At 42.0% G+C, this 18,379-nt stretch overlaps 1 protein-coding gene across 4 annotated transcripts in view; it reads right to left on the minus strand.

The window, feature by feature from the left end:
* LOC311108046 (Golgi resident protein GCP60-like) overlaps window positions 1-18,379 on the minus strand; it is a 33,176-nt gene that overhangs the window by 11,821 nt on the left and 2,976 nt on the right. For all 4 annotated transcript variants that reach the window (XM_084150693.1, XM_084150695.1, XM_084150694.1 and 1 more), the window contains exons 2-5: window positions 1,945-2,086; window positions 1,468-1,608; window positions 1,181-1,339; window positions 822-996 (exon numbers count right to left, since the gene is read on the minus strand). In XM_084150693.1, the coding sequence (XP_084006819.1) occupies window positions 822-996; window positions 1,181-1,339; window positions 1,468-1,608; window positions 1,945-2,086 (617 nt within the window). The remainder of the gene's footprint in view (window positions 1-821; window positions 997-1,180; window positions 1,340-1,467; window positions 1,609-1,944; window positions 2,087-18,379) is intronic.

An 18,379-nucleotide genomic window follows, 5' to 3' on the forward strand; every position in this document is an offset into this window, starting at 1 on the left:
ATCATATAATGCAAAACGCAGAATCATATACTGTAATGCTAAATGCATCATATCAGCTGTATTTCTGTATTTTGAAAGTTATACTGTATATTTTGAACACTTGATTGCTGACATGCAAATCATGTCACTCACAAACTTTTACAGATGCACAATTGAGAGCATCCTGTTGGGCTGTATCACCGCCTGGTACGACAACTGCACCGCCCGCAACCGCAGGGCTCTCCAAAGGGTGGTGCGGTATGCCGAACGTTAGATATTAATTGTTAGATATTATGGCACTGTCGGAGCTAGAAGCACAAGCATTTCACTACACCCGCAATAACATCTGCTAAACACGTGTATCTGACAAAAAAAATGTTGATTTGATTTGGGGACTATCAACAATGGACTAATGAAACAAATACCAAAAGATAGTTTTGGGGTGGAATTGTCCTTTAACTTACATCTGCTTGTAAAAAAAAATGCCAAGAGAACACTTTTTTTGGACAAGCTATGTTTTCAAAACTAATGTTTACATGAATTCTGATTATTTCTGGGCATAAACATCCTGAAATATATGTAGATATCTTTGTTAGAAAGAAAACTATATTTTCCTTGACGGAGTGATGCTGAATGTAAAAAATGCTCAATTTACCCCACTCTCCCCTACAGTAATGTACACACACTTAACGGTAAAAAAATATGTTTTGCGCAAAACAGTGGTTTTTACAACTGCAAACTTCAAGAAGTATGGCATTCAAGGAGTTGGTCTGATGTGATGTCATCGGCCTCCCCACTTGCTTGAGGAAGATGTGGAGTGCATAGAATGTAGTGGTGTGTACCTGTTGTTGTGCCAGCTGGACCTGGTAGAGCTGCTGCATGTACTGTTGGTAGTGTTGTTCCTGTAGCTGGTGTATGAGACCCAGCTGCTGCTCAGGGCTCTCTGGGTACTGCTGGGCAGCATACTGCTGGAACTGCACCGCCGTCTGGGCATTCAGCGCTGCCATGATCTGCTGTCTGCAGACAGGGAGGGGGAGGTTGGAGGAGAGCGTCAACTCAGCACCCTTCAATGAACACTGGCCTACCATAAAAAGCTACATAAACACCGTAGATAGAGGTAGCTTTAACATTCTATGCACTCCACATCTTCCTGAAGGTAAAGAAATTGATAATATATCATACACACAGACACACGACTCACTTCTGCTGCTCCACCCGTAGCCTCTCCTCCTCCAACTGTCTCCTCTCCTCCTCCTCCCGCTTCAGCCTCTCCTCCTCTTCAAGCCTCCGTCTCTCCTCCTCCTGCCTCTGTCGCTCCCTCTCTTCATCCTCCCGGCGCTGTCGTTCCTCCTCCTCCCTCCTGAGGTGAGATAGAAGGAAAGAGACAAAAACACGACAAATTTGAGTAAACTCCCTAAATACTAGGATAGTTTCCACCATGTTGCTGTCATGGGCAGAAATGTCTGTCTGTCCTCCTGGGCATCTTACCGTTTCCTCTCCTGTTCCTCCTTCTCTATTTGGTGGGAGGTGACATAGGGAGCGAATAAATTACAGCATTTGTTCAACAGCTTGACAAACTCCACCATGGCCTCCTCCTTCTCCATGTTACCCAGAGCAGCCCACTCTTTCCTACAGAGGGGAAATAGGGATAATATAGTTTTGTTTCTTCTCACTTTTGTTTATTTCACTTTCTTTGGCAATGTAAACATATATTTCCCACGACAATAAAGCCCCTTTGAATTTAATTGAGGGTGGGAGATAGAGAGGAGAGATCGAGATTAGGGACAACTTTCTTTTTACACTGAGCTGTGAAAAACCTTTAAAAAACGCCAAGAGGAAAAGCTCTGATTCCACACTGTTTCCTCACGTTTCCTGGAACACAGTAGCAGCACTAGGGATGGAGCGTCAGATGGAGTTAAAAGGTCACACAAACATACTGGGGAGGTGTGTGGGGGGGGGGGGTACCTGCGGTCATTTCCCAGGACGTCAAAGAAGCCCACCTCTGGAGAAGCGTCAAGGTTGTATGGCCCCAGTAACACCTGCTTGTGGAGTGCCACCAAACGAAGCTTCTCCTCATAGGTGGGGTGGAAGGCCTTGCCATCCTTATCTGAGGACAAGACAAACACAAACTAATGGTCTAGACTGCAATACACTATCAAGGCAAATCATCTGTTGATCATTCATTGCTAGACAGGCCTATATTGGAAATTGCACACAGAACATCTTGTTGCTAAGTGTGCTGCTAGCGAATGGTGGCTGACATACATGTCCCTATTACAGTGTATACAGTCAGCGAAGAAGCAACTTAGCCATGTCTGACCTTGGTCATAGAAAGAAGCCTCAATTTAGACAAGATCAAATGACAAGAGAGAAAGACATGCTCTCTCTAAATGTGCACTCCTTATATTGCCAATGCCCTTCGGGAACAATCAATAATACATGCAATGCACAGCTTCACTGAAGAATAGGAGGAGTCCAGGTTTGGAACCTGTTTGCAAAATGCCAAAAGTCACCTGGAGTGCTCTCACAATAAACCAGCAGTAAACATTGAATGTTGTTTGAAAATGGTCAATGCAATTCAAAGATGTTTACTTAGCGAACACAGCTGTGTGGGAGAAATAGGCTACTCCTTTAATGTTTCGTTAAAATTGGCAGCCCTCTAATATTTTGCTCCCCTCTAAAGATCTAGGCTGAATTTCATTCCAGAAATGTATCCTCTCCCCTCTGCCCTTGCTCACTCCACAAGTGTAGATCTGAGATGATTGATTATGTGTAGGTAAGCAATCGCTTCACCTTGTTTCAGTCACGCTGCTTTCATCTACTCATTCCTGTTAGATCCGTGAGAAGAAGGGAATCGGAGCAGAAGGCATACACGTGTTCTGAAAAAAAGCAGAAATCCGCAGGTTGTGGGCGAACCTATGCTACCCAACATCTTGTGTAGTGTTACACTTTGAACGAAAACAAGGGGGTTGAGCTCTGAGCTGCCTTGGGCTGGACTTCTATGCTAGGTGTGTCTTTGCGCTAATCCCGCCTACTCGAATGACCCTACTTCCCCAGAGCTGGAGAGGAAGTGAAAGTCACTTGCAACCTAATGTCACTGCCGCCAGAAACAAACAGAGCAGACGAAGCATACAAGCATCCTTCTCTGTTCTTGGATCTGAATCAACTCGACCCCAAAAGAGAAAAAGAAGCGAGATAATGACAGCTCATGACCAATCCATAAACCAGATAAACATTGGAATTCATTTTGACAGGTGGAAGAGTGACTCTGACTGACATGGCCACCGTTCTCATGGACAGGTAACGTTAGGTAAGGGATGGGTTGCGTTTTTAGCCTGCTAGCTACATTAGCTGCTAACCTTAGTGTGCTATATGTTCAAGCTAGCAGCTAACAAAGCTACTTCGCTAGCTAGCTAACATCTTCTGTATTCGGACTGTTTTGTACTCAAAGGAATCTAACGATACCATCATGTAGCGACACTGCAAAAACCCCAACAAGATACCCAACGCCTTTATTTCAACTAGCTACCGTTAGCTAGCTAAAGCTAGATATGCAGATTGTTGACATGATAGTGTGTTTCGTTTGTAGATGAAAATGCTAGCTAGCTAGGTGGTCGACAGCAGTTTCTGCCCAGGACCACCCCAAAAAATGCATCTAGCTATAAAACTTTGCACAGTAACATCACAGAAACATGTATTTCACTGACATTGCCAAATACTTTAATCATTTTTTCATTGGCAAGATTAGCAAATTTAGGCATAACATGCCAGCAACAAACGCTGACACTACACATCCAAGTATAACTGATCAAATTATGAAAGACAAGCATTGAAATGTTGAATTACTTAAAGTGAGTGTGGAAGAAGTTTAACAATTATTGTTGTCTTGGATGCAAATTACTGAGGATAATAGTGGGCGTTATTGCCACTCCTACTTCCCATATCTTCAATCTAAGCCTACCAGAAAGTGTGTGCCCTCAGGCCTGGAGGGAAGCAAAAGTCATTCCGCTACCCAAGAATAGTAAAGCCCCCTTTACTGGCTCAAATAGCTGACCAATCAGCCTGTTCCCAACACTTAGTAAACTTTTTTGGGAAAAAACGTATGTGTTATGGCTTTACACCCCCTGCTATATTGTGGATAAAGAGTTACCTGTCTAACAGAACACAGAGGGTGTTCTTTAATGGACGCCTTTCCAACATAATCCAGGTAAGAGTCAGGAATTCCCCAAGGCAGCTGTCTAGGCCCCTTACTTTTTTCAATCTTTACTAATGACATGCCACTGGCCTTGAGTAAAGCCAGTGTCCCTATGTATGCGGATGACTCAACATTATACACGTCAGCTACTACAGCGAGTTAAATCAAAGCAAAACTTAAAGAACTCCAGTTAGTTTCAGAATGGGTGGCAAGGAATAAATGAGTCCTAAATATTTCTAAAACTAAGAGCATTGTATTTGGGACAAATCATTCACAAAACTCAAAACCTCAACTGAATCTTGTAATAAATAATGTGGAAATTGAGGTGACTAAACTGCTTGGAGTAACCCTGGATTGTAAACTGCCATGTTTTTATTTATGTAATCAATTTTAGAATAAGGCTGTGACATAACAAAATGTGGAAAAAGTCAAGGGGTCTGAATACTTTCCGAAGGCACTGTATGTGATAGTGGAGTAGTGGTCTGAGGGAACACACCAAATATATTGGGTAAAGTGTTCTGAAATGTAATGTCATGTAATATTTTAAACTGTATATAACTGTACTAATGTTGCTGGACCCTAGGAAGAGAAGGCAGCAGCTAATGGGTATCCTTAATAAATACAAAATAAAAATGTATCAGGGAGATACTGGTGGAGACAGTCTGATTTTGAGGGAACCCAAGGCTGTGCAAGTTGTGGTTGTGCAAACCCCAACACTTAGAGGTAAGAAATGCTGTATGCATTTTCTGTTATGCTTTGTGATTCAATAATTATTTTGTTGGTAATAGACCAAAATAGTTAGCCATGTTTGCCTGTTCAGCACATTGCTGTCTATATACAGCATTGATTCCTACCTAGTGTGAACTACCCACCAGAATGACTGAATGAATATCCAGTGTGGTCAGTCAAGTAAACAATGGCTCATCTGCATGACGTATTGGTGGACTATGGGCCATCAAGTAATAGGATGGTACATCAGCATGTTACACTGGTAACAGCACAACACCACATATTCCATCCATATAATGTTATCAAAATCAATGTTTATTTAGCATATGCACAGGATACAGTGGGGTGTATATGGGAATATGGTAGGAAACTTTTGTTCATACAAGTACTTTGAGTATACTTAAGAAATTAATTATCTCGCTCACAAAACAGTCTGTAGGTTCACACTAATTTACTCATATGCCATCAATATTATGTTATCAAAATCAATGTTTATTTTTTGGCATATGCACAGGATGCAGTCTGATGTATACGGGAATTTGACATTGCATTGTACCGTGTACTATTGAAGTAACAATTTGTTTGTTTTCCCAGTGCCAACAACCCCCAAAGACTCAGGACTCATCCCCATCCCTCCTGTACCATTACCAACCAAGCAAGAGTTTCTCCAGGAACATCAATGCAAAGGGATTGGTAGGAACATTTTGTTGATACAGAATGGCAGACATTACACTCTTTACAAGTATTTAACCTTTTCCTGATGAAACTTGAGAAAGGAATATACAATTACATTGAGTTAGAATCAATACTATGAAAACTTGGAAAGGCCATTGACACTAGCACTAATAATTTCAGTGACATTATTTTTTTTCTCCCATCAGCATTAAACACTGCCATAGTAACAGAACCATTGATTACCAGGACTACATGCTGCATTATAAAATACTTGACTCTTTTGTAAAATCCCACATAATTCACAATTAAACTTTACAAGGTAAAAGTGACTTTTCCACCCAAAAATGGGACAATTACAATGACAACTGAACACTTGAAGAACTTAAATAAAAACACACATACAATGCAGGACATACACAGCTAGGTACCAGCTTCCAGGAAAAAAAAGCCTACATGGTGCCACAGCGGATCTCGGGAGGCCAGTACTCGCCACACACAGCAGCTTGGAATGACGACCCTTTTGATAGGTCCCACACCTCCAGACCAAACGTATCTGCTGCTCCTGGTTCCCACCTTTCACCCCCTACTAGGTCATCAGAGCCGGTATGACCGCAATGCATCCTAACGGCACTGCTACAGAGGTTCAATTTTCAATGGCTGATGCGCAAGTTCATTGTATCTTGTGAATTGAAATAATGAGACAAAGTTGATTTGGTTGGTGAATGGTGTAGCAGATATAAACGTCACATGGACACTTTTGATGGTGATGCATGTAGTGTTAGGATGTTCGTCATCATCTATGGCTGACTGTTTCTTCCATCCAACAGGTCCAAACTATCCTGTGCATTATAGGTTGACATTGGGAAAATATTAAACAAGTTGTTACTTCAATAGTACACTGTACAATGCAATGTCATATTACCGTATACATCAGACTGCATCCTGTGCATATGCCAAAAAAATTGTGATTTTGATTTGATAACATAATATTGATGGAATATGAGTACATTATAGAATTCAACCACATATTCTTCAACGCTCTCCAGGGTTGTCAATCACCAGCTCTGTTGACTACAGATAAACTAATATATTACATTTACATAAGTATTCAGACCCTTTACTCCGTACTTTGTTGAAGCACCTTTGGCAGCGATTACAGCCTATAACATAAGCTTGGCACACCTGTATTTGGGGAGTTTCTCCCATTCTTCTCTGCAGATCCTCTCAAGCTCTTTCAGATTGGATGGGGAGTGTCGCTGCACAACTTTTTTGAAGTCTCTCTAGGGATGTTTGATCGGGTTCAAGTCCGTGCTCTTGCTGAGCCACTCAAGGACATTGAGACTTGTCCTGAAGCAACTCCTGCGTCGTCTTGGCTGTGTGCTTAGGGTCGTAGGTGAACCTTCGCCCCAGTATGAGCTCTGGAGCAGGTTTTCATCAAGGATCTCTGTACTTTGCTCCGTTCATTTTTCCCCCTCGATCCTTACTAGTTTCCCAGTCCCAGCCACTGAAAAACATCCCCACAGCATGATGCTGCCACCACCATGCTTCACCGTAAGGATGGTGCCAGGTTTCCTCCAGATGTGACGTTTGGCATTCAGGCCAAAGAGTTCAATCTTGGATTCATCAGACCAGAGAATTTTGTTTCTCATGGTCTGGAAGTCATTTAGGTGCCTTTTGGCAAACTCCAAGCAGGCTGTCATGTGCCTTTTACTGAGGAGTGGCTTCCGTCTGGCCACTCTACCATAAAAGGCCTAATTTGTGGAGTGCTGCTGAGATGGTTGTCCTTCTGGAAGGTTCTCCCTTCTCCACAGAGGACCTCTGGAGCTCTGTCAGAATGACCATCGGGTTCTTGGTCACCTCCCTGACCAAGGCCCTTCTTCCCCGATTGCTCAGTTTGGCAGGGCGGCCAGCTCTAAGAAAAGTATTGGTAGTTCCAAACTTCTTCCATTTAAGAATGATGGAGGCCACTGTGTTCTTGGGGTGCTGCAGACATTTTTTGGTACCCTTCCCCAGATCTGTGCCTCGACACAATCCTGTCTCGGAGCTCTACGGACAACTCCTTAGACCTCATGGCTTGGTTTTTACTCTGAAATGCACAGTCAACTGTGGGACCTTATATAGACAGGTGTGTGCCTTTCCAAATCAAGTCCAATCAAGTTTCCAAAGACTCCAATGAAGTTGTAGAAACATCTCAAGGATGATCAATGGAAACAGGATGCACCTGAGCTCAAATTCGAGTCTCATAGCAAAGGGTCTGAAAACATATGTAAATAAGGTATCTGTTTTTAATTAATTTGCAAAAAATGGCTAAAAAACTATTTTTGCTTTGTCATTATGGGGTAGTGTGTAGTATGATGAGGGGAAAAAAACTATTTAAACTATTTTAGAATAAGGCTGTAACGTAACAAAATGTGGAAAATGTCAAACGGTCTGAACACTTTCCGATGTAGCATTGTGCTATAACCATGTAACATGTGTCATGTTAATGTGCCATCCTATGACTTGATGGCCCATAGTCCACCAATATGTTATACAGATGTTAACTTTACTGCCCATGCTGGGTATTCATTCAGTTGGGTTAACTCTAGGTCGGAATCAATGCTGTATATAGGCAGGCAATGTGCTGAACAGGCAAACATAGCTAACTATTTTGGTCAATTACCAACAAAATAATTGAATCACAAAGCATAACAGCAAATGCATACATTTCTTACCTCTCTTTCAGTGTTGGGGTTTGCACAACCACAACTTGTACAGTCTCAGGTTCCCTCAATCAGACCATGTTCACCAGTATCTCCCTGAGAAATACATATTAGTGTGATGTTACTGTACCAAATGTTATAGCTAGATGCATTTTTTGGAGTGGTCCTGTGCTGAAAATTCTATCTACCACCTAGCATTATCATCTACAAATGAAACACTATCAAGTCAACAACCTGCATATCTAGCTTTAGCTAGTTGAAATAAAGGCATTGAGCATCTTGTGGGGTTTATGCAGTGCAGCTACATGATGCCATTGTTAGATTCCTTTAAGTACAAAACCGTCTGAATACAGAAGATGTTAGCTAGCTAAGTAGTCTTGTTAGCTAGCTTAAAACATTGAACACACAAAGGTTAGCAGCTAATGTAACTAGTAGGCTAAACACGCAACCCAAAACCTACCTAATGTTACCGGTCCATGAGAACAGTGGCCATGACGGAGTCACTCTTCCACCTTTCAAAATTAATTCAAATTTCTATCTGGTTTATGAATTGGTCATGAGCAGTCATTTTCTTGCTTCTTTATCTCTTTTGGGATTGAGTTGATTCAGATCCAAGAACAGAGAATGATGCTTGTTGGCTTCGTCTGCTCTTTTTGTTTCTGGCGGCGGTGACATTAGGTTGCAAGTGACTTTCACTTCCTCTCCAACTCTGGGGCAGCAGGGTCATTAGAGTAGGCGGGATTAGCGCAAAGACACACCTAGCCCAGAAGGCCAGCCCAAGGAGGCTCAGGGCTCAAACCCCTTGTTTTCGATCAAAGTGAAAACACTACACAAGAAGTGGGGCGGCATAGAGTCGCCCACGACCTGCGAATTTCTGCTTTAAAAAAGGTGTACATCGGAAGTGATGGTAATGACTCATTTCCACGCTTATCCATTGGCTGTGAAATGTGTGTGGTCCACGTTCAATGGCCCTTCAAAGGAAACGCAGGCACTTTCTTTTGATGTGAAGCCAAGTGCATTTAATTCTGAAAATTAGAAGGCAGTCAGCCTACAATTAAGCAGTAAAAGTCAAGTCACGAAAGCCCAGAAGGATCTCCAAAAGCTGACCTCTGGAAACTACACACTGCTTGTCAATGGTCTGAAAGACTGGCCGTGTCTCGAATCTGGCTTGCGTCCTACTTATTTAAAAGGTCGTTCCATTTGATTTCAATTACTTTTTGACGTCAACCCTTTTGATTTGAACGAAACTTTCCATATATACACTCAACAAAAATATAAAAAAACGCAACATGTAACAATGTCAAAGATTTTGCTGAGTTACAGTTCAAACAAACAAATCAGTCAATTGAAATAAATTAATTAGGCCCTAATCTACAGATTTCACATGACTGGGCAGGGGCGCAGCCATGGGTGGGCATAGACCCACCCACTTGGGAGACAAGCCCAGCTAATCAGGTGAAGAAGCCAGATGTGGAGGTCCTGGGCTGGCATGGTTACACGTGGTCTACGGTTGTGAGGCCGGTTGGACGTACTGCCAAATTCTCTAAAAATAGGTTGGAGGCGGTTTATGGTAGAGAAACTAACATTCAATTCTCTGGCAACAACTCTGCTGGACATTCATGCAGTCAGCATGCCAATTGCACGCTCACTCAACCCTTTTGTGGCATTGTGTTCTGTGACAAAACTTCACACGCAAACATTGTAATAGTGTTGTATGCTGGTATTGTACATTTTGTATTGTAGATTTGTAGTGGTTTAATAATGTTATATGATGTACTGTTTTACTATATATATATATATATATATATATATAATGTAAGTGCTTTAATGTGTTTGTTCTCCAGGAAGAGTAGCTGCTGCCTTGGCAGCAGCTAATGGGGATCCCTAATTAATACAAATACCAAGACACATCCATGTCTTCATCACTAAAAAAGATTAAGGGTTGAGTTTGATATACATTGAACAAAAATATAAATGCAATATGCAACAATGTCAAAGATTTTACTGAGTTACAGTTCATATAAGGAAATCAGTCAATTTAAATAAATAAATTAGGCTCTAATCTATGGATTTCACATGACTGGGAATACAGATATGCATCTGTTGGTCACAATACCTTTAAAAGTAGGGGCGTGGATCAGAAAACCAGTCAGTATCTGGTGTGACCACCATTCGCCTCATGCAGCACGACACAACTCCTTCGCATAGAGCTGATCTCCACTCCACTTGATCTCCACTTCAATGGCTGTGAAAAGTTGCTGGATATTGGCAGGAACTGGGACATGCTGTCGTAAATGTCAAACATGCTCAATGGGTGACATGTCTGGTGAGTATGCAAACCATGGAAGAACTGGGACATTTTCAGCTTCCAGGAATTGTGTACAGATCCTTGCGACATGAGGCTGTGCATTATCATGCTGGAACATGAGGTGATGTCGGCGTATGAATGGCACGACAATGGGCCTCGGGATCACGTCACGATATCGCTGTGTATTCAAATTGCCATCGATAAAATGCGATTGTGTTCGTTCTCCGTAGCTTATGCCTGCCGATACCATAAACCCACCGCCACCATGGGGCTCTCTGTTCACAACGTTGACATCAGCAAACCGCTCGCCCACATGATGCCATACACGCTGTTTGCCATCTGCCCAGTACAGTTGAAATCAGGATTAATCTGTGAAGAGCACACTCCTCCAGTGTGCCAGTAACAATTGAAGGTGAGCATTTGCCCACTGAAGTCGGTTACGACACTGAACTGCAGTCAGGTCAAGACCCTGGTGAGGACGATGAGCACGCAAATGAGCTTCCCTGAGACGGTTTCTGACAGTTTGTGCAGAAATTATTCGGTTGCGCAAACCCACAGTTTCATCAGCTGTCCGGGTGGCTGCATCCCGCAGGTGAAGAAGCTGGATGTGGAGGTCCTGGGCTGGCGTGGTTACACGTGGTCTCCGGTTGTGGACGTAATGCCAAATTATCTAAAATGACGTTGGAGGCGGCTTATGGTAGAGAAATGTAATCTTGGGCAACAGCTCTGGTGGACATTCCTGCAGTCAGCATGCCAATTGCACGCTCCCTCAAAACTTGAGACATCTGTGGCATTGTGTTGTGTGACAAACGCACATTTTAGAGTGGCCTTTTATTGTCAGCAGCACAAGGTGCACCTGTGTAATGATCATGCTGTTTAATCAGCTTCTTGATATGCCACATCTGTCAGATGAATGGATTATCTTGACAAAAGGATAAAATGCTCCCTAACAGGGATGTAAACAATTTTGTGCACAAAATGTTTTGTGCGATGGAACATTTCTGGGATCTTTTATTTCAAATCAAATGTTATTGGTCACATACAAATATTTAGCAGATGTTATTGCGGGTGTGGTGAAATGCTTGTGTTCCTAGCTCCAACAGTGCAGTAGTATCTAACAATTAAAAACAATACACACAAATCTAAAAGTAAAAGAATGGAATTAAGAAATATATAAATATTGGGACGAGCAATGTCTGAGTGGCATGAACTAAAATAGAGTAGAGTACAGTATATACATATGAAATGAGTAAAACAGTATGTAAACATTAAAGTGACTAGTGTTCCATTAAAGGTGACCAGTGATTCCATGTCTATGTACATAGGGCAGCAGCCTCTAAGGTGCAGGGTTGAATAACCGGGTGGTAGCCGGCTAGTAATGGCTATTTAACAGTCTGATGGCCTTGAAATAGAAGCAGTCCAGGACCCAGTTGCACAGGGTGGGGTTCAGACCCAGGGACCCAGAGCTTAATGATGAGCTTGGAGGGTACTATGGTGTTGAAGGCTGAGCTATAGTCAAATGAACACGCTTAAAATGTCTTACTCACGTCGGTCACGGAGAACGAGAGCCCACTGTCCTTTGGAGCGGGCAGCATCGGTTATCCTTAAAGCGTGCAAAAGGTGTTCAGCTTGTCCGGGAGCAAGACGTCGGTGTCCGCGACGTGGCTGGTTTTCCCTTTGTAATCCGTGATGGTCTGTAGACCCTGCCACATACGTCTCGTGACTGAGCCGCTGATTTGTGACTCCACTTTGTCTTTGTACTGACGTTTTGCCTGTTTGAGTGCCTTGCGGAGGGAATAATTGTGACTCATTTCAGGAAACTAGGTGTATGTCGTGCGTCACTACTTCACAGGAGAGCCATTTGAATGTAAACTATTAATTTTATTTTTTAAATCAAAATGTGTTTTTTTGCAGAAATGTCTTGTATGCCATCTGTAAATACCAATTAAATTGTTAAATTACGAGCCTAGTTGGTTTAGCCACAGAAAAAGACCGGAACCTTCCCGCTTGCCATGATTGGCTGAGATAAATGGGTAGGCTGGACATGCCGAGAGATGAGTTCGGATTGGTCTGCCATGTAGCACGCTTCTGTCTATAATATGAGCTGGTCAGTATGTGTAGGGAATCCTTTCTAACGCTGCTTTTTTGAAAGATATCACGTAGTAGAACTGCAAAGTTGTTGCTCTCCACTTTCTGGAGGACCGAGTTTTGAAATCAGTGGAATGCCCAGTGGAAGCAGAGTATGATAGTTAAGGAGATGGACAAAATTCTGGCGTTTGATTGCAAATATGCAGACAGAAAAGAAAAGAGAACACACAGGAGGCTGTTGTATAAAACACCTGTCTCCGGATTACATTTACATTTAAGTAATTTAGCAGACGCTCTTATCCAGAGCGATTTACAAATTGGTGCATTCAACTTAGGATAGCCAGTGGGACAACCACCCAGTGGGTCCCATTATGCCTGGCGAAAACCAAACACTGCATTCCACAGTAAGAACATCATACCAAAGGTCAAGCATGGTGGTGGTGGTGTGATGGTTTGGGGATGCTTTGCTGCCTCAGGACCTGGACGACTTGCCTTAATAGAAGGAACCATGAATTCTGCTCTGTATCAGAGAATTTCTACAGGAGAATGTCAGACCATCCGTCTGTGAGCTGAAGCGCAGCTGTGTCATGCAGCAAGACAATGATCCAAAACACACAATCAAGTCTACATGAAAATTGCTAAAAAGCAACAAATTTGAAGTTTTGGAATGGCCTAGTCAAAGTCCAGACCTAATCCCAATTGAGATGTTGTGGCAGGACTTGAAACGAGCAGTTCATGCTTGAAAACCCACACGTCACTGAGTTAAAGCAGTTCTGCATGGAAGAGTGGGACAAAATTCCTCCACAGCGACGTGAGAGACTGATCAACAACTACAGGAAGCATTTGGTTGGAGTCATTGCAGCTAAAGGTGGCACAACCAGTTATTGAGTGTAAGGGGGCAATTACTTTTTTCACACAGGGGAATTGGGTGTTGCATATCTTTGTTTATGAAATAAATATGTAATTGTTGTGTTATTTGTTCACTTATTTTCCCTTTATCTAATATTAGGTTTTGGTTGAAGATCTGATAACATTCAGTATCACAAATATGCAAAAGTAGAGAAAATTAGAAAGGGGGCAAATACTTTTTCATAGCACTGTATGTTGTTTCCAGTTTGCACAAAGTCCAGTGTAGTTCCTTGAGGGCCGTTGTGGTATCGGCTTGAGGGGGAATATACACGGCTGTGACTATAACCGATTGTCTTGGGAGGTAATACGGTCGACATTTGATTGTGAGATATTCTAGGTCGGGTGAACAAAAGGACTTGAGTTCCTGTACGTTAACACAATCACACTATGAGTAGTTAATCATGAAACAAACACCAACGCCTTTCTTCTTCCCGGAGAGTTCTTAATTCCCGTCTGCGCAATGTACTGAGAACCCAGCTGGCTGGATGGATGGGGACAGTATATCCGGAGAGAGCCATGATCCTGTGAAACAGAGTATGTCTCTCTGGAAAGAGATCTTTGCCCTAAGCTCGACTACTTTATTGTCCTAGGACTGAACATTAGCGAGTAAAATACTCGGAAGCGGTGGATGTTGTGCACGCCTCCTGAGTCGGACTAGAAGTCCACTCCGAATACCCCTTCTCTGCCGGCGGCGTCTTGGAGCAGCCTCTGGGATAAGTTAAATTGCCCTCTGTGGTACGAACAAAGGATCCAATTCGGGAAAGTCGTATTTCTGACCGTAATGCTAGTGAGTTACCGCCGCTCTGATATCCAAAAGTTATTTCTGGCTGTAAGTAATAACACATAAAACATTCTGGACTAATAATGTAAGAAATAACACACAAAAACAAAATAATGCAAAGTTGCTTAGGAGCTAGAAGCAGAGCTGTCATGTCTGTCGGCGCCATCTTCTTGAATCTCAGCTCATGAAACCAGAACTTTACATGTTGCTTTTATAATTTTTGTTCAGTGTATATATTTGCCTATGGTAGGAGCGGTCAGAATGTTACTTTTTGGACCTGAATGCCAAAAAACATTCAGGAGATAGAGGTGCTCAAAGTTGACCCATTTTGCATACTCCACCATACCATCAGACATCCAAATCTTCATCACTGGAAAAGGTTAATGGTTCAGTTTGATATCATTTAAAAGCTTGCAAAAAAGGTTTGTCAAACTATTTGATAATTTCTTAAATATTTATTTAAAATAACACATTTCATTTTTTAACTTTTAAAAAGGGTCAATCGGCAGTTTAAACTTTAAAAGCTGAGGGATTGGGTTGGATAAATGTAAGCGCTCTCAAATTCATAGAGAAATGGATGCAAGGACTGACCATCCATGATGTCAAAATGTTGAGGATAGTGTTTGTTTACAAACATTGGAGTAAACAAGCTTACATTTTGGGTTCTGATGGGGTATGACAGATGAACTAAGCTCATGAGGCATTTATAAGATATATTCTTCAAGAATCAATGGGTACATATCACTCATTTATATACTGAACAAAAATATAAACTTGACATGTGTTGGTTTCATGTTTCATGAGCTGAAATAAATTGTGCACAAATTTGTTTACATCCCTGTTAGTGAGCATTTCTCCTTTGCCAAGATCATCCATCCACCTGACAGGTGTGGCATATCAAGAAGCTGATTAAACAGCATGATCATTACACAGGTGCACCTTGTGCTGGGGACAATAAAAGGCCACTCTAAAATGTGCAGTTGTCACACAACACAATGCCACAGGTGTGTCAAGTTGAGGGAGCGTGCAATTGGCATGATGACTGCAGGAATGTCCACCAGAGCTGTTACCAGATAATTTAATGTTAATTTCTCTACCATAAGCCTCCTCCAACATCGTTTTAGAGAATTTGGCAGTATGTCCAACCGGCCTCACAACCACACCAGCCCCTCCACATCCAGCTTCTTCACCTGCGGGACTCAGCCACCCGGACAGCTGATGAAACTGTGGGTTTGCACAACAGTAGAATTTCTGCACAAACTGTCAGAAACCGTCTCAGGGAAGCTCATCTGCATGCTCGTCGTCCTCACCAGGGTCTTGACCTGACTGCAGTTCAGCGTTATAACCGACTTCAGTGGACAAATGCTCACCTTCAATTGTTACTGGCACGCTGGAGAAGTGTGCTCTTCACAGATGAATCCTGATTTCAACTGTACTGGGCAGATGGCAAACAGCGTGTATGGCATCGTGTGGGCGAGCGGTTTGCTGATGTCAATGTTGTGACCATAGTGCCCCATGGTGGCGGTGGGTTTATGGTATCGGCAGGCATAAGCTACAGAGAACGAAAACAATTGCATTTTATCGATGGCAATTTCAATACACAGAGACACCGTGATGAGATCCTGAGGCCCATTGTCGTGCCATTCATACGCCGACGTCACCTAATTTTCCAGCATGATAATGCACAGCCCCATGTCCCAAGGATCTGTACACAATTCCTGGAAGCTGAAAATGTCCCAATTCTTCCATGGCCTGCAAACTCACCAGACATGTCACTCACTGAGCATGTCTGGGATGCTCTGGATCAACGTTTACGACAGCGTGTTCCAGTTCCTGCCAATATCCAGCAACTTCTCACAGCCATTGAATTGGAGTGGGACAACATTCCACAGGCCACAATCAAAAGCCTGATCAACTCTATGCGAAGGAGATGTGTTGCGCTGCATGAGGCAAATGGTGGTCACACCAGATACTGACTGGTTTTCTGATCCACGCCCCTACTTTTAAAAAGGTATCGTGACCAACAGATGCATCTGTATTCCCAGTCATGTGAAATCCATAGATTAGGGCCTAATTTTTTTTATTTAAATTGACCAATTTCCTTATAAATATTTGACATTGTTGCATGTTGCATTTATATATTTTTGTTCAGTGTATATCAAACTTAACCCTTAATCTTTTTTAGTGATGAAGACATGGATGTCTCTTGGTATTTGTATTAATTAGGGATCCCCATTAGCTTCTGCCAAGGCAGCAGCTACTCTTCCTGGAGTCCAAACACATTAAAGCTCTTACATTACATATAAAACAAAAGATAACACAGTTTATCATATAACATTATTACACCACTACAAATGTACCATACAAAAAGTACAATACAACCATACAACATTACAATGTATGCGTGTCTGTACCTTTGTGTGTGTATCTCTATGTTCCATAAGGTGAATTTACCTGTTTTATAAATCTGATTCTACTGCTTGCATCAGTTACCTGATGTGGAATAGAGTTCCATGTAGTCATGGTTCTATGAAGTACTGTGCGCCTCCCATAGTCTGTTCTGGACTTGGGGATTGTGAAGAGACCTCTGGTGGCATGTCTTGTGGGGTATGCATGGTGTCTGAGCTGTGTGCTAGTAGTTTAAACGGTACATTCAGCTTGTCAACACTTCTTACAAAAACAAAGTGATGATGTCAATCTCTCTTCCACTTTGAGCCAGAGACTGACATGCATATCATTAATGTGTATTTTTAAGGGCCAGCCCTCTTTGTGGCACCTGACCACACTACTGAACATTAGTCTAGGTGCGACAACACTAGGGCCTGTAAGATCTGCCTTGTTGACAGTGTTGTTAAGAAGGCAGAGCTGCACTTTATTATAGACAGACTTCTCCCCATTTTAGCTAATGTTGTATCAATATGTTTTGATTATGACCGTTTACAATCCAGGTATACTCCAAGCAGTTTAGTCACCTCAAATCGCTCAATTTCCACATTATTCATTATGAGATGTAGTTGTGGTTTAGGTCTTAGGGAATGATTTGTCCCAAATACAATGCTTTTAGTTTTGGAAATATTTAGGACTAACTCATTCCTTGCCACCCATTCTAAAACTAAATGCATCTTTTTGTTAAGTGTTGCAGTCATTTCAGTTGCTGTAGTAGCTGACGTGTATAGTGTTGAGTCATCCACATACATAGACACACTGGCTTCACTCAAAGCCAGTGGCATGTCATTAGTAAAGATTGAAAAAAGTAAGGGGCCTAGACAGCTACCCTGAGGAATTCCTGATTCTACCTGGTTTATGTTAGGTTGTTCTTTAATGGAAGCCTCTCCATGTGGTCTGTTAGACAAGTAAATCTTTATCCACAATATAGCAGGGGGTGTAAAGCCATAACAAATATGTTTTTCCAGCAGCAGACTATGATTGATAATGTCAAAAGCCACACTAAAGTCTAACAAAACAGCCCCCACAATATTTTTATCATCACCTTCCCTCAGCCAATCATCAGTCATTTGTGTAAGTGCTGTGCTTGTTGAATATCCTTCCCTATAAGCGTGCTGAAAGTCTGTTGTCAATTTGTTTACTGTAAAATAGCATTGTATCTGGCCAAACACCATTTTTTCCAGAAGTTTACTAAGGGTTGGTAACAGGCTGATTGGTCAGCTATTTGAGCCAGTAAAGGGGGCTTTACTATTCTTGGGTAGCGGAATGACTTTTGTTTCCCTCCAGTCCTGAGGGCACACACCCTCTAGCAGCCTTAAATTGAAGATATGACAAATAGGAGTGGCAATATTGTGGGTTTTGTGATAAATTAGCCATTTGATTCAATGAATGAAGGACCCGAGTTTGCCTTTTTCCAAAAAATTTAATTTAAGGTGCTCCAAAGCTTTTTAATAGCATTCTTCATATCATTCATTTTGTTTCATAGCATAGTTTCTTGTTCTTTTTATTTAGTTTAGTAACATGATTCCTTAATTTGCAGTACGTTTGCCAATCGATTGTGCTGCCAG

The sequence above is a fragment of the Coregonus lavaretus genome (assembly GCF_964263955.1).
Source record: "Coregonus lavaretus genome assembly, chromosome: 33".
In the NCBI taxonomy this organism is placed as follows: domain Eukaryota; kingdom Metazoa; phylum Chordata; class Actinopteri; order Salmoniformes; family Salmonidae; genus Coregonus; species Coregonus lavaretus.